Raw genomic sequence first — 17,923 nt, 5'->3', positions numbered from 1 at the left:
TTGATTATACAATTAAAAACAAATGTGATCCACTATTGTAGTACTCTGCCTACTTACATTCCTGAATAACAACTCTCGTTAGTATATAAACCATTGGGATCTAATGGCTTTAGAGACCTACGACCTCATCCTCATGTTTGCTTGTGAGCATCTCCACATTCCATTTGTGGTATGGGGTTCTCTCATAGGTAATCGTCCTAAAGGGAATAGGATTTTAATGTGTGATGGGCTCCTGAGAGAAATAATCCAAAACTATTTTTTAAATGGTTCTCACTTGACCAATGTGTTGTATGACTGAAGCTTAAGTAGAATAATATTGTATGTCAACTATAAGAAAAAAAATTATATATGTATAATTATATATATATATATATATATATATATATATATATATATATATAAATGTTTTTCTTATAGTCACAGGAGTTGCAGTACAGCATAAAGAAGATAGTGGTATTGTAACAGCCATGTAAGATGTCAGAGGGGTAGTAGCTTGGGGCCGGGGGGTTATCACTTTGTGAGGCGTGTAAATGTCTAACTATTATGTTGCTTTGTACACCTGAAACTAATAAAACAAATAGAATAAAACGGTTCTCACAGTCTCCTTCTAAATGTCTTGCTTTACATTTAACAACTTATCTTCGCTATGATTATGATTTAAGAATTACAATTTAAGACTTTTTCAGAAATGGGGGTGTTAAAGCCTATTTGTAGCAGAATGCTTTTAGCTGTAGGTTAAAAGAAGACATCATTGAAAGCAGCTCAAATAGTAAAGATTCATTTTCAATTTCCCATAACCAGAAATTTGGAGGTAGGATGACAGGATTGGTCAATTTAGTCACCAGGGTCCAGGTCCTTCCCATCTTTCTGCTGGCCATCCTCAGCTGGTAGGCAATGACATCCCACTTGGCCGCAGTACACAGGTGTCCCATGTAGCTAGGACATCTAGCAAAGAACAGGGACTTCCCATGTGCCTCTTTTTCTTAGGCTGGAAAGCCAATACTTGCAACATACATCCCTTCTTCATGCTGGTTTCATGGGCTATGTTTGGGTCATATGTCCATGCATGTGATGGGTTCACTAGCAGGGGAATGGGACCACCATGACTGGCTTGAAGAATTCTGCTTTCCCTCCTAGATTGGAGAAGGGCTTTCTTCCCTGAGCACAGGGAATGGTGACTACCTGCACCCCAAGGAATAAAGATGGGGTATGGAGGGTGTCTGTTCGGTGAGCAACCAGCAGGGCTCCTCACTGACTTTCTGGATAATAACAATTTGTACTTTAATATTTAGTATTACTAGCTCAGTGTTTTATCATATTACTAAATATGTGTTTTATATTACTAAAGCATTGTCTTTCTCCCACACTGACAGAATTATCCTGGTGTGCTTCTTAAGGGCAAAAGTTATACTGGCAGAAAGAAAGTTGATCCTAGGGCCTACCTTTCTTTTTTCTTACTCTGATCCAATTAAAAAATATTTCATCGTTAACCCAATAGCTTTCGCAAAAAATGATCTTGCGAATCTCAGCCCAAATCTGTCAGTTATGCAGGTAGTGGTTCACATTACTTTAAAACAGAATTGAATGGAAATGGGACTAGATACCTGATTTGTAGTTGCCATTTATGCTTCCTACTAAAATAAAGACATGACAAGACATTTTTGCAACAGAAATAACTTTTCCGAAACTGTTTATAAAAATAGTTTTATTTCAAAAAAAAGCTTCAATATAGTATAACCTAGTGCTCATGGACATGGACCGTGAAGACAATGGAACTTCCTTTGCATTCCTGTACCCTATTTGGCAAAGATGTGATAGAAGGTCTCACCTGGGAAATGAAGAACATAATCATACTTACTTCAAAGGATTGTTGTGAGAGTTCAATGAGATATTCAAATGTCCATATGCCTACATATATTTATTCTTAATAGAGTGGCTCGTACATACTAGTGTGCATTCAACAAATTTTGACTATTCTTACTTATAACAATATCAACAAAAGTTTATAAACATACAGTTAACATTTTCCTACATATGATACTTAAAATCAAACTCACAACTTGCAGAAGTTACAACTTTGAGAAACAAAATATGAGGGCTGCCATATAGTTTATACTACAGTGTTATGAGAGGTCTGGCATTGATTCTTGTGCCTCTTCCAAAGAATTGGAGAATTGGCTTGATGTGGGTCAGAACTTAACATCAGAGTTGGGGCTGTACTCTCTTTTCAGGGAAAAGAACAGCCATTAATGCTACATAAGCATTAGAGTCCCATTTCCTATTGATCCAGGGAGTAGAGAGAATGTGTCAATCTTTTTCTTGAGGAGTAAGCAGTATGAAGCATGTTGATATGTGTGTCACAAACCTCTTAACTCCCCAAGTCATTGTCCTGGTAAACTACATGTTCTGTATTTCAAGTCAAATCTACATGAAGTCAGAAAAATTTGGCAGAATGAACAGTGCATGTAGATATAAACATCAGATCTTCAGCAAACAAAAATACATGTCCTTCACAAAACATTACAATTCCTTTTTGTTTCTTGGAATCTGTATATCATATTTTGCATTAGGAAAACTTTCAGTAGTTATCTAATCAAGTCAGAAAAATAGCTTGAGCCCTTGCCTACGTTCTCTTGCTCAAATGTTGGGTGTGCCCCTTCTGATTGGCCCAAGGGCCCATATTAACAAACAAAAAGACTCTTCATGTGAGAGGGCATGGAACTGGAGCCTTACAGCAGCCACTTTGGTTACAGAGGCCATACTGTTTACTTCTTCGATCTAGAACGTTGGGTTGTAAGTGATAAACCCAACTCAAACTTATTTAAGTGAAAAAAAAAAAGAATGTATTATAAATGTTACTGGGTGTCTCAAAGAATCGAAAGCAAATGGAAATGCCAATATTCAAGAAGGGTTGAGATGTAACTAGACTTACAGAAAGCCTGGCAGCAGAGTCACATTCACAATACCAGTTTCTCTTCTCCATCTTGCTTCTGTGTGTCTCTGAAAGGTAGCTTCCTCCTTTTTTAGCAGTGCACACTAACTTCCTCCAAATTACAGATGGCTGCAGTTGATTTTCCAGCTTTAGATGTGAGACCGTCAACCAAACAGAGTGAGACTGACCTTTTCAGCTCTAATTCCAAAATCCTGGAGAAAAACTCTTCTAGGTCTAGCTTGGGTCAGATTGACTGGGGCAAAGAGACACAATACCATTAGGATCCATTTGGTGATGTGCTCAATCACCCGCTGCCTACAAACAGTATCATTGTACTAATATGTCGGTTCTAGTGGCTTAAAAAAATTGGTGGGGCAGTTCTCAACAGAGGAAGTGCTGGCCTGACTACTCCATAGATGTCCACAACTGCATGGGTATCTGTGAATACATTGCAAGGAAGTAGACAGTTCTAGCTTCCCACTGGCCAACAGAGACTACCTATGGTCCTTGAGAATTTCCCCTTATCACTGTTCACTGACTGTTAGAAACTTCAGGATGGTGGGATGACTGAGGCAATGGTGGGGAGATGACAGCACATGAAAGGAACCGAGTAGGGAGAAGGGAAGGAGGGTGCATCAAGGAAGCATTGCCAACATGAAGCAGAGCGCTCTGGACCTCCCAGATCTTTTCAGATTAAATCCTTATGGTTCTTCCAGCTGTCTCTCTTCCCTCCTGCTTTCCACCTCTTTTGAATTTCTTCTCCCATCATTTTTAAAATGAAGACCTTCTGTGTTACTTATAAGACTTCTGTCCTCCAGAGCAGCAGTGCTCTCCTTTAGGCAAAAGTTTGAAGTAAGGCAGACTTTGTCTCTTCAGAAAAGCACTTTCCATGTCCTCCTGTTCTTTTTCTTAGAATGATATAGAGGAGGAGGAGACCAAACTTCAGGGCCAGGAAGTCCATCCATTACTATATATATCCTATTTCTGGCATCCATGACAAATGGTCATCCAGATTGCTGCAACTCATACCTAATAAATGGGCACTCACTGCTTTTCAAGAGGGCCCTTTCTATCTCTACGTAGTTCTGACTCTTAGGAGTACTTCCTTGTATTAGGTTGGTGCAAAAGTAATTGCAGTTTTTGCAATTATTTTTAACCTTTTAAACCACAATTATTTTTGCACCAACATAATATTAAGCTCCTACTGGGACCAAAAAAAAAAATGCATCTTTCCTTATTGCTTCCACCTGTTGATCCTAGTTCTCCCACCTGGAAATCAACAACAACAACAAAAAAGTCTAGTCTCTTTCCTACATGCTTACCTTCCAAGAGATCCACCATGTTATTATGTTTCTCTCTACGACCTTTCTTCATCATATGGGATTTCAAGTATCTCTGTTAACTGGGACCCTCTATTCTGGAAGCTTTACTTATAAAAATGTTTTTAATTCTTCCCCCCACAACCAGGCATAACCTTCTGGATATGGAAAAATCAGCACAGAAAGAAGAGAACTAATAATGTCTTTCATTATAAATATAGAACTTCTATTCTGGAAAATCACATTTATCTTTTGGGAAGACCAAACCTATGCTTAGTCATTCTCATGCTGAAAATTAGGTAATAATTAATTTATAACGAAATTTAAATGGTAAGCAATGGTGGTATTTAAATTTTATAAGTGGGGACGGCCCGGTGGCGCAGGCGGTTAGAACTCCATGCTCCTAACTCCGAAGGCTGCCGGTTCGATTCCCACATGGGCCAGTGGGCTCTCAACCACAATGTTGCCAGTTCAACTCCTTGAGTCCTGCAAGGGATGGTGGGCAGCGCCCCCTGCAACTAAAGATTGAACACGGCACCTTGAGCTGAGCTGCCACTGAGCTCCAGGATGGCTCAGTTGGTTGGAGTGCATCCTCTCAACCACAAGGTTGCCAGTTCGACTCCCACAAGGGATGGTGGGCTGTGCCCACTACAACTAGAAACGGCAACTGGACCTGGAACTGACCTGCGCCCTCCATAGCTAAGACTGAAAGGACAACAACTTGAAGCTGAACGGCACCCTCCACAACTAAGATTGAAAGGACAACGACTTGACTTGGAAAAAAGTCCTGGAAGTACACACTGTTCCCCAATAAAGTCCTGTTCCCCTTCCCCAATAAATTCTTTAAAAAAAAAAAAAAATTTTACAAGTGAATTTCAGGCATCAGTAGTTGAAATTGGAATGGAAAAGAGGTGGGGGGAATGTGTAAATTCCCGCAGTTCTTCAAATCACATGTCTGCTTTACTTCCTATTCATAACGCTAGTACTATCCATTAAGTGAAAAATAGTGAGCACAGTAAACCCATATCAAGGGATCACTTGATTCTTTTCTTCCTCTTCATGAAATACCTATACTTAACAAATATTTGTGTCCTGGTTTCATATACACACACACACCAAAAAAAAATGATTCTGGGATAAGCACTCTAACACACCCAGCCTTCAAGGAACTAATAACTTAGAAGCTGTAAGACCAGCCCTTGGCTACCCTCACTGAAGGGTGCTGTGTAAGCCAATGAATCAAGAAAGAACACAAGGTCACCGCATTGGATTGGGTGGCACAGTGCTTTAATCTGAATAAACATCGAACTTTCTGGTTCCGGAAGCAAAGCGAGAAGCAGAATCCAATTTAAAGGAGTTGGAGTGAAGCTTGAGGGATCAATCAAAGGATCTCTAGCCCCGTGTAAAATGGGCATCCTAAAACAGGTACCCTGAGCCCTGCCTTTATCTGTAGTCACTTATGGGTCCACCAGGAAAACTGATTATCTCAGAAAATAATGTAGAACATTCTCTTCTATTTATGTACTTTCAGGTTTAAAATGAGGGTATGGCATATATATATATATATATATATATATATATATATATATGTATATGTATATATGTATGTATATATACATGTACGCATTATATACACACACACACACACACACACACACACACACACACATATGGATTCCACGTCAGAAAAATTTTAAATTTTCAATGTCAAAATCTAATATGAAATAAGTGGTGACTTTTTATAAATCTTATCATAAGCATTTTCACTCATTCTTTTGGGTTTTTTGTACAAACATCTGAATATGTGACAAGTGCCTCAACATTGGCAACAATAGGAGACCCAGGCCCTGTGAAATTGCCTATCAGCAAAAGAGTGTGACATTTCTTCTGTCAGCAACATACGTCCCTTCTTCCATCTCCATTAAGGAAGTTAAAAAATTATAACTAATTCAGGACAGAACCAGGAGCCCTCGTTCCATAGCCGTAGAGCTTGTTAGTTCCCTGGTATTAGTAAAGCTAAAATTGAGATTTCATCATCTTGTTAGCCTCAGAATCTTTTAATCTAGTGGGCTCAGGGATAAGCCCTAACCTCATTTGGTTACCACAAGGATGGAAATATAAGACTATAGACAGCTTGAAGCTACCTACCACATAACAGAATAAATAAGTTCAAGATTTCTTGTGACGATTTCCAGTTAAAATGGTGGATTAGGTAAATGCTGTGCTTGCCTGCTCTCATGACCATCTCAAAATTACACCTGAACTACAGAACAACCATCACTGAGAATCACCTGAAATCCAGCTGAACAGAAGTCCTATAACTGAGGATATACAGAAGAAGCCATATCAAGACTGATAGGATGAAAAAAAGTAAAAAACATGAATAGTAAAATGGCAATAACTACATGTCTAGTAACAATTACTTTCTATGTAAATGGATTAAATGTTCCAATCAAAAGACACAGGGTGGCTGAATGGATAAGAAAGAAAAACCCGTACATATGCTGCCTACAAGAGACTCACTTCAGATCCAAAGACACACACACAGACTAAAAGTGAAAGGATGGAAAAAAATATTTCATAAAAATGGAAAAAAGAAAAAAACTGGGGTAGCAATATTTATACTGGACAAAATAAACTTTAAATCAAAGGCAAGAGACAGAGACAATGAAGGACCCAGTAATCCCACTTCAGGGTATTTATCCAAAGAAACCCAAAGCACTACTTCAAGGGGACATGTGCATCCATATGTTCATTGCAACATTGTTTACAATAGCCAGGATGTGGAGGCAACCTGGGTGTCCATCAGTGGATAAATGGATAAAGAAGTGGTAATACATATATACAATAGAATATTACTCAGCCATAAAAAAGAATGAAATCTTGCCATCTGCAACAGCATGGATGGGCCTAGAGGGTATTGTGTTGAGTAGAGTAAATCAGAGAAAGACAAATGCCATATGATTTCATTTATAAGGGAAATCTAAAGAACAAAATAAACAAACAAAAACAAAACAGATACAGACTCATAGTTACAGAGAACATTTTGATGGTTGCCAGATGGTAGGGGGTTAGGGGAATGGGTGAAAAAGGTGAAGGGATTAAGATGTACAAATTGGTAGTTACAAAATAGTCATGGGGATGTAAAGTATAGCATGAAGAATATAGTCAATAATATTATAACAATATTGTACGATGTAGATTTATCAAGGTGATCACTTTGTAACTTATATAAATAAATGTCTAATCACTATATTATACACCTGAAACTAATATAATATTGCATGATAACGGTAATTGAAAAATTAAAAAATTATTTTAATTAGTTAATTTTAAAAAAAAAGATTCCTTAGAGTGAGGAGGATCAACTTCATCTTTAAGGTAAAGATGGTTGTGTTTCACAACTTACCTAAGGGATTCCAGTCTCAGTATCATTTATTCTTCTTCTGAATAATGCTAATAAATGTAGTATTCATTATTCATAATCTCTCTGCTTGAGAATTAAAGCAAAGGAGGACTTCATAACTGGTGTGCTACATTGAATTATTGGGAATACTTTAAGATTAGTTGCTTTATCTATAAACAAAGGCAGAATTACCTATTTTCTAATTCCCTTACTTTTATTTCTCCAACAGGTTGTTTGGTTTTTACAAAGGAATTCTACCACCCATCTTGGTTGAAACACCAAAAAGAGCAGTGAAGGTAGGTAGTGTATGCCTTCCCACCAAGTGAAAATAGACTACAGTGATAGCTTCAGCGTTAAAACATCCCACAACAACCTATGGGACATTAATGTGAATTAAACATAATATACTAAGGTTTTAAATGCAGAAATTCTTGCATGATTTTTATTGTAATTAGACTTGATCAATCTCTCAAATATTGGTTTGTGGATTTTTTTTTTCTGGTAAAGGCACTTCCTTCTAATGAAGAAACTGTATAAAAAGCACAGTAGTGAATGAAATCCATGTAATCAAAACACAGCAACCACAAAATAGCTTGGACTTTTTTTCAGAGCAATTCATACATTTTCCTTTGGAGCAATAATTATTAAAGAAAGAGAATGGGAAACGAGAGGAGAGAGGAGAGGGAGAAAAGTCTTTCTCCCTAAATCATTCTAATTTTATCAACAGAGCAAACTAATACTCTCTCTGTCCTTGTATGTGAGTCACATGTAACACATTTATTTGGCTGCTAACTTCATTCACCCCACCCCCCCATCTCCTCTGTTAAAATTGTCTATTCTGGTTTTTACAAAACTATTATTTCCACTACCCTGATTTCCATCTCTTTAACCACATAACTATGGAGTTTTTTGTACTACTTACTGGTTCAGTGTCTGGATAGGAACACAGAGGCTTGGCAGGATCTCCAATGAAAAAACAACTAAATCTGATCACTTTTTTTATAAGTTTTCTCAGACAAAAGTCCTGATCACAGTAACTCTGACTGGCATTGCCTCCCATGCCCCCACACCACTGCCATCGCTGTCTATGTCTTTGTCTTTTCATAATAAAGATAACATAAACTTAGACCGAAAGACTTCCTTTCCAATTAATGACATAAAACTTTTTCACATGCATTATTCAACTTGCATTCTCAGTATTCCTGTAAGGTCAGAAGGAGCAGCTTATATATTGTTATTCAGTAAATTAAGAGACTAGGTTAAAATTTATGATAAAATAACCACATATATACACAGACACCAGACTTTTATATTATGGCCCAATAGTAATTTTTTTTAAAGTGATACACTTGCAGTTTTATTTATTTATTTATTTATTTATTTTAAGGAGGATGCAGCTCACAGTGGCCCATGCAGGGATCGAACTGGCAACCTAGGTGTTATTAGCACCACACTCTAACCAACTCAGCTAACTGGCCATCCCCCAAATAGTAATTTAATAGGATTTAATTCAGGTCTAGAATTCAGAAAACAAAGCTTTAAAACAAACTTTCTCTGTAACTTCATTCTCTTTGTTGCCATAGTTTTTGTGATTTTATGTTATTATTTCAATACAAATTTCATTACAAGGATCTGAATCGCAGTAGAGAATCTGGAAAAAGTTCACCAAAGTACACAAGAGGGCTGAATTGAATTATGAAATGGCTTCACTTGATAAAAGATTGCCCGAGTAAACAAACAGAGCAGAGTTCCTGTTCAAAAGGGAAGTCACTTTGTCTCCATGGAATAATATATTCATTTGTTCAGTGTTTTACATGTAGAAATAAAGTAAATTATAATTTAAAGTTTTTCTTGGAATATTTTTTCTTAATACTATACATTGGAGACAATTTAAACTCTAAGAGGATTAAGGTTTATCAATGTTGAACAGTATTTTATAGAAAAAAAAAGGTTGAACTTTTATAAAACTGAGTTAGTCTCAACTTTAAAAAAGCAATGCTCCTGCCAGAACAATGGTTAACAGATGAACTTTTGGGCAACTGGATATGGTATATGTGTCCCAGACATCTTGTTTCAAGTAGATTTACCTTAAAATTATTGAGACATATGGTAAGTATGTTGGCTTTTTAAGTATAACTTGGAGTTAAGAGTAGCTTTGCCAGATGGACAGCACTGTTTTTTTCAACACAATTTATGAAAACATTCATTTTATAGATATTTATCTTAGGATTTGCAAGGAGAGTGATCATCTGATTATAACAATTTCATGTATCATAAACTGCTTCATCCTATGTCATCAAATTTCAGAAAAAATATTCAGAGCCATATACACATGCACTTATACATATATATGGCCTGGGAATATTGTATACATACATGGATATAGATATAGATCTTTTGGGGTACTGACATTTCAGTTACAATCATTACTCTAATCAGAAACAGACAATGTTAAGTTTTTCTGTACTTTAATCTTTAAATGAGATTCATCACTAAAATAATGAGACTCATGGATGCTAAATAAATGAAACTTCACTTTTCACTAATGAAGACAGACTTAGTATTGCAGTTAGCAAAAGGAAATGAAGTCCTCAGAAAGAGACCAACTGGTTCCTCGGAAATGGGAGGCACCATGTTCCATGTCTCAAGGTCTGGTCTTAAGCTTCACAGGTCTAGAAAGACCATTTTTCCATGGTCAGACTCGCAAGGACGGCCTAATGCTAACCAAATGCATGAGAGATTACAAATTGTAAAGGCTATTTGTTCATCACTATCCCTACACCTGTCATAATGTCTACACGTAGTAAATGTTCAATTGATTTTAGATGAATAAATGGAACATATAGAGCGAGGAACAGAAATAAAATTGATTGATTTATAACAGGAGACATTCCTGTCCTGTTCCCCCAAATTCCCTCATCTACAATTCAGAGTTGATACAAGTCCAAGACTTCCGTTTTCAGCCAAGATGGAGTAACAGTGACCAGAATTATTCTCCTGCCTGAAACAGCAACAACAACAAAAATGAACAAAATATATGAAAATACAACTTTCAAGTCACTGGACATCGACAAGAAAGGATAGAGAGACGGTAAACAAAGGAGATGAGCCCTGTGGATTGCTCCACTTCACTGCCTGAGAGGGTTCCAGGCCCAGGGACAGGCAGGGGCAATGTAGGCAGAGCCCAGTGGATTTCCTAGGTTGAGAAGGGGCTGAGAGGCTGTGGAGGGCAAGGCAGCTAGAGTCCACAGGACAGAGTGCCAGAGGAGAGAGAGCTGCACAGAGAACTCTTAAGCATCTGCAGAAGGACCCTGGGGGTAAGTACTCAGCTGAGAACTGACTAGTGCACGCATGTGAGGAAACTAGCAAGGCCTGGGGAAGAAGCACCCAAGGATTGGAAGGAGCAGTGCTCCTAGTCACACGGGGCTGAGAATAGTGCCTGTTCCCACCAGCCAAATTAGAAGGCTTCAAAATGCACAGGGAATTGAGAGGAATACTCAGAAGGGGTTTGCTAGCATAGTAACGTAATAACAGAAAATCGGAAAGCAAAAAAAGAATGCATCTTTACCCTGGAAGGGAACAAGGTAGTGAATGAAGCCTTTTGTGAGGTCCATCATCTTGCAGAAATTACCTGAACTCAGTGTGGACCCCTTAGAGCAGTGTTTCCAAAATGTAGGTCATGACCCATGAGTCATGAAATCAGTTTAGCGAGTCACAAGATGCAGTGGGTCCTGACCAGGAAACTTTTTTTAATGAAATAGAATAGCAACAGAATGACACATAGTAAAGGCATAAAATATTGTTTTATAGCAATGTTTTGTTTCCGTTATAAATACAAGAGCACACTATGCACATGTGTGTGCATGCATGCACCTGTGTTGGGCACATATTTTTACGTAGATTGTGGTCAAAAAAGTTTGAAATCTGCCTTGAGGGACTCTGGGCTTGAGGGTCAGGTAAGGCAAGACCTCACCAGCAAGAAAAGTCTAGGTCAGAGACTCTCTACCCAAACCACTAACGATCACAGCTCAGCAGTGAGTCAGTACAGTATTAAGTTTAAGAGCATTCACAGGCTTTGGTATTAGGAGGAAATCTCAGTCCTCCCACTCACTAGCTGCAGGACATAGATCTATAAAATGAGAGTCATGGTTGGACCATACCCTGTGACCTGCTGATGCTGTATGGATTAAATGCAGAAGCACATACAAAGGCCTTAGCATGTTTCTTGGACCACAGCAGGCTCTCCTGAGTGATACAAATAGCTAAAGTACCTGTGGTTCCTTTAGTAACCAAAATGAAGAAAGGAATGGAAACTAAGATTTTTCTGGAAGTCTCCAATGTGCCAGGCATGTCAGGAAAGCTTCTTTAAAGGCTCTTATTTAAGGACTGCTCTGAAAGTTTTGTCCTGTGTTCTTGAGGATTAGAAAGGTCAAACGACTCACCCACTCTTTCACAGCTAGGTAACATAACCAGAATTCAGACCAGAACTGCTCGCATCAAAATCCCAGCAAAGTAATTGTCAAAGCAAACAAACAAACAGTGATGATGATGATGATGATGACCATAAAAAGGAAGAAAAATCAATTATCTTTAAAGCCAAAGACTATAACATGTTTCCTTCCATGGTTAATGGTTTCTAGTGTATCTCTCATCAAAACAGTGAACACCACCCTGGTGATGTTATTGTAACCCCAGGATCATTTCAGAGCTATCACCATCCACAAGAATGTTAGATCAGGAAGGCAGGGGTTCTCTTTGCATCCCCAGTGCCTCTTAGAACATAGGAGACATTGAATAGAATATTTGTTGAATGAGTGAATGAATGAATCCCTGTCCTAGGAAAGACTACACTCATAGCTGATCTAAAGAAGCATGGCACAAAAGTAGTTCCTGGGTCTTTAAAAGAATCAAAATCTGTGTGGTGATGTAATGACTTGGGCTGCCCAAAGACTCACTAGACCCTTGTCTATACCACAGTATTACCTCTTTCTAACAACAGGGTATTATTTTATTTGGCCCCCAAATCTACATTTTTTTTCTTTCTCCTTTTTACTGGGTTATAAAGGAATAGAGTAGAAGACATGTGAGACCATAAAATACCCATGCCATTTCTGGGTCTTGAAAAACAAACCTAGCAGGACCTAAGAGTATTTTATTGGCAGTAGTTTGCAGCTACCTAACAGAGTGCCCAGGAGCTAAACATCATGTTAGGGTAGAGTTGTTGCCCAAAATGTAGAATATAGATAGGGAGGAGAAAATAATGTATTTTGGGTAGGTCATATGAAATGATTGATTAGATTTGCTTCCATAGAAATTGATTTACAGGAAAATAATATTAAACATTATCTATTGAAGGAATAAACTCTTCATCATCACCATATTTTAAAGGAAGGAATAAACTCTCTTCCATTCAGGTAGAGAACAGTCTGGCTTTAAGCAAGCATGAATTAGACAACCCCTTTTGGTCCTTTCCTAGTTTATCATGGCATCTTCATCATCACTAAGTGTTTAGAAATTCCATGGACTGGTAGATGCACAACAATACAAATGCAAGTTAAAGCTGAGAAGTGGGTATCTTTTACAAGTGGGTTAGAAAACCGGGCATTCACTGGGAAAGCAATTCATAGAGAAAACAGAGGAGACCAAAGATCTCAGGTCTCTGTGCCTATAATTCTGAATCACTGCCATAAAAAAGAAGTCTATTGATGTCTGGGGAAACTGAAAATGGTCATGGTAAATGGAAGCTGTATGGTTCATTTACTGCTATAAAGGATTCCATCAGCTCTTCTGCAGGTTATTGTAGCTGCATTTGAAAATGTGAATGTTAAAGTAAGATCCAATAGCAATTACCCAAGGCCAGATTAAAAACTGTACAATGGTTTATCATTTTTTAAAATGCTGGTTAATATAATGATTTACTAAAGAAATTTGAGTCAATTAAAGGGTTTGTTACAGGAAATTGTTATAAATCTCTGGGTTTGGTTTTGTTTCACAGTTTTTCACCTTTGAGCAGTATAAGAAATTGCTCGGATATGTGTCACTGTCACCAGCATTGGTAAGTGAGAGTAATTTATTATACTTAAGTGTGTGTGTTATTTCATAAAGCAAAATCTGGAAACAAAAAGTCTTTTGATTCCCCAAGCCCAACCACTAAAATATGAATTCGAGTTATTCAATGTTCAGCTACTTGTTGAAAGCCATCTTCCTAATAACTCACAATTTGGCTATTTTATAGCTCACAGTAATGAATTTCTGATAATAATGATATGTGTAGGAAGGCTCATATGAGATATGGTCAAGAATATAAAATAAAGAGTATATTTTCAAAGCCTTTTAAAGCCAAAACATGTATATGTTTACATACATACTGCACATATCTATTTATGCAAAAGTCAAGATGCCTAAAATTGTTCCTAACGGGTCACTTTTGCAGATTTTACTTAAGCCATAGTAAATATAGGACTTCAGGTCACTCTATGGTCAGATGCAGACTGAATGGCCTTTTGTAGTCAGGGAGAATAGTGATCTCACAAGGACACATCTCAACTATTACATGGAAAGCACTTGGTGATTTGAATATTTCCCAATGCCACTGCTTTCCTTCTTGGTGACTTTGCCACCTTTCAAAAAACAAGTTAAATTCTACTGACCAGATGGGTTCTTCACACTTCATTGGCTTTTCTCTACAAATATGTGTGCAATGTGAGCCCCGGAGAGAGCAAATGCGCTAATTTCTCCCTCCACATCTGCAAAACAAAACAAAGTAAAATATCTACCTTGGCCTTCCAATTGGCAATGTATCTCCCAGCCTCAAGGAAAACCCCCAGTTTGCCTGCTGAAATGAGCCTCAAAACTCAACCAGAGAGGCCATGTTCTGAGCTTCAACTCTAATTATTTTATTTATAAAGGTTCATTTCAGAATATTTGCCAAATAGAAGTATGTGTTATTTAAAAAAAAAAAAAATCTTACATGTCCCTTTTCTAGGAAGGATAGTATTAAGAAAACTAATAGGATCCCTTAGTGGTGTGACAAGGAAACCTCTTGTCTAGCTTCTTACTTAAACAAGGTAGCTGTGAGGTGGCCTCATATAGAAGAAGTGGGACCATGAGTCCTAAAATTAGCTAAGATTTTTTTTTTTTTAATTCCTTGGTGTCTTCCCTTAATGTTACCCTTAACTCTGAAAACATTTTGTCAAAAAGAGGATTAAAAACCTTTCTATCAAGAGACAATAAAATAAGGTCTCCAAAGGGCCTGCTAGCTGTTCGTGTGTGGAGCATTCATACCATGTCAGAGAATCCAGTGCTTTGGACTCTCTTGAGAATTGAAACAGAAAAGCATTTGGCTACTCCAGCTACCATTACCGAATGCGTGCAAACTGTATACAGTTTTCCCCTTTTCTTGAACTCCTTTATTCTAGTTTCTTTCTGATACAACTAGACGCTTAAACAGCGGTTAAATGCCCCCTGGTGCTTTCACATGAAAAGCCTCGGAGGCTGGGAACCCCACAGTTATTGCTGGTCTCTGGAACAATCTAAGTAACACGATCTGCTGATAGCTGATCAATTCTTTTGACAAGGGACTGCAGAACACTATTTCTGACAGCAACTGTAGCTGAGTTTATAGAAGAACAAAAAAGTGAATAACTTGGAAGATTGCATAAAGTAATAAAAACCTGAACATCTGGATTTTAGCTTTTTCAGTCAGAAAAGTTTGGGACTAGTATTTTTTTTTTCCTGCTTTTGGCTTCCATGATGGAAGTCTGAGATCAATGAATAAGATATTTGGTCTGTGACCCTGTATAAATATGTTTAAAATTGTAATGAAGGGGCATGAAAAGAAAACATCCTTAGTTATTCCCTCTCTCCCAGAATCGGTATACAGTGCCATTCTCCTCTCCATTTTTTATGTGTAACAGTAAGAATGGTTTTTGTATAGCACTTTACAAAGGGCTTTCCCTCATGATTTTGACCCTCATAATAACTTTATTACGTACGGAGATTAGATATTATTGTCTCCATTTTACAGAAGAGAAAACTGTGGCTTATGAAAGATTCAGTGATTTAGATGCAAAGCTGCAGCTAGCACATGGTGTCTTTATGTGAACTATGAAATGGCACCCTTTTCTTCTGACTGATGCCTCTCCTAGACTCCAGCTCCACAAGTGGGGTACAGGCTGGACTTCAGCCTCCACACACACCTTTGCACACAAACTAGTGTATGTATATGGCAGCTCTGGTCTAAATGAGCCAGTAAGTGGCAGAAACAGACCGAAACCCAGACATCCTACCTCTGGATACTGCCCTTGTTCCACCTTGCCTCTCTTCTAAAGTTTCTCCCTTTTCTCTTTTAGTCTCCTATTTTGGAGAAATTAGAGACTCCTAATAATAAGACTTTCCTGTTCTTTATACTACATTGGCTTTTTTCTCCTGTTAGGTTTATGTAGTACTACCTCTTCTCCTGGAATTAGAGCTTCAGCACAAAAGATTTTTTTTTTTTTTTTTAGCATCCGTTTTGTGAATTTGAAGACTTTGTTTCATTTTGTTTTCCTGCCGTGTGTGTGTGTGTGTGTGTGTGTGTCTTTTAATCATTGTGGTTATTTTTTATACAGATTTTCTGAAAAAATCTTGAGGCATTTTACTTAGAAGAAAATTCTAGAAAGTTGCTCTTTTCTACTGCAGAAATTCTTAACAGATAGCAAATAAGAACCTGACGTACAGTCATTCTTTGATATATGTTCTAGATTTTAATTGAGCCCTTCAGAACAACCTAACCATTTCTGATTTCAGTTTTTATTCCTCAGCTTCCAGGTCTAGAATAATAAGGCCATTATCAGTTTAAAAGAATAGAGAAAGAATTAATAAAAAATAATTTTTGTTTGATAATAGTCTAGAATAGTAACTTTAAGTTACTATAAATAGTAACTGTAAAGGCTATACATTAAAATCTTTTCAGTTATACTGTCTGGTTACCTGATATTTAGCTTTTTATAAATATTTTATTTGTGGTTCTGCTCCTTCAACTTTTTTTATCGGCTCAATAAATGTATGTAAGCAGATGTTTAAAAATGAAGCTCTCCTTTTACAAGTCAAACTCTCTTTTAATTGTTACTTGTGCAAATGTTTCAGGATTCACCTTAACTCAGTAAAACAACCTTTCTTTTCATTAAAAGAAAAAGTTGTTATTGATGAAGCTTTGACATTTTATTTTGAATTGTTAGGATGTGCTTTGCAGCTTCTGTAATTTCTTGTTAATGAATTGTCAGCATCTAACCAAGAACTAAAGCTGTTTAGAAATGGTATCTGGCGCATTTTACGTACATTTCTCTAGTCTCATTGTAACATTCAGCTGCATTGTTATGAGGAGAATGCTTAACACATACACGTGATACCTTGTTTTAAAGTATTGACTTATTTAATTTTTCTAGACATTTGCCATTGCTGGACTGGCATCTGGACTAACGGAAGCCATTGTGGTTAACCCTTTCGAGGTAGTAAAAGTTGGCTTGCAAGCCAATCGGAACACATTTACAGAGGTAATTGTTTAATGTTTTCCTATTGCTGAGGGAATGTAAAACAATTATTTTTAAGTATAGATAAAAAATTGTGAACCCAGCTCTTGTTCACTTGCTAAAGCCACAGAACATTATGGTTAAGGAAGTAGCATAAGAAAAAGTCCAATTTCTCCTGCAAAGAAAATGTTAACAAAAATGCACTAAAGTCTGATGGACAAACACATTTACACATTTTTATTTTAGAGTTTTAATGTAATCTATGATGACTTATTTGGAAATGTTTTCCCTACGTTTGGCAACACTTCTATTTCATGTTACACTAGAAGAGAATACAGCAAAAACCTGAAGTGATAATATTATTGTGCTTTTTAAAAAAATTATGAAGTCATTTTCAAAAATTACCTCACTCCTTTCCCTACTCCACCCACTGCCCTCCCCCAAAGATTCTGATAATCTGTCAAGCTTGTCTTTTGGTTAAATCTGAATGACCGTGTTACTAAACCTGTGGAGACATCACCATTTGGACAGTGATGGGTCTTGACGTTTAATCACTGGTACCTGATGTTCCACGGAGACAGCTTCCCTTGGTATGTGCTGCCTTCGCTTCCTTCCAGTTGCCTAATAATTCCCTTTAAACCACCAAGTCCAACTGTTCTTGCTTTATTCTTTTAGGTGCCATGCACGAGGTAGAGAAAAAAAAAAATAAGGGGTTTGGTATTCTAGGTCCTTTCCTAGCATTTTAATTTAATGCCAC

General features: G+C 37.3%; 1 protein-coding gene across 2 annotated transcripts in view; it reads left to right on the top strand.

Moving 5' to 3' along the window:
• Positions 1–17,923, top strand: part of SLC25A21 (solute carrier family 25 member 21) — a 448,904-nt gene that overhangs the window by 395,117 nt on the left and 35,864 nt on the right. For both annotated transcript variants that reach the window (XM_074328168.1, XM_019749157.2), the window contains 3 exons: positions 7,887–7,953; positions 13,653–13,712; positions 17,083–17,190. In XM_074328168.1, coding sequence (XP_074184269.1) covers positions 7,887–7,953; positions 13,653–13,712; positions 17,083–17,190 — 235 coding nt within the window. The remainder of the gene's footprint in view (positions 1–7,886; positions 7,954–13,652; positions 13,713–17,082; positions 17,191–17,923) is intronic.

Source organism: Rhinolophus sinicus, linkage group LG03 (genome assembly GCF_036562045.2).
Source record: "Rhinolophus sinicus isolate RSC01 linkage group LG03, ASM3656204v1, whole genome shotgun sequence".
Taxonomy (NCBI): Eukaryota; Metazoa; Chordata; class Mammalia; order Chiroptera; family Rhinolophidae; genus Rhinolophus; species Rhinolophus sinicus.
This window is presented reverse-complemented; position numbering and strand designations above follow the sequence as displayed.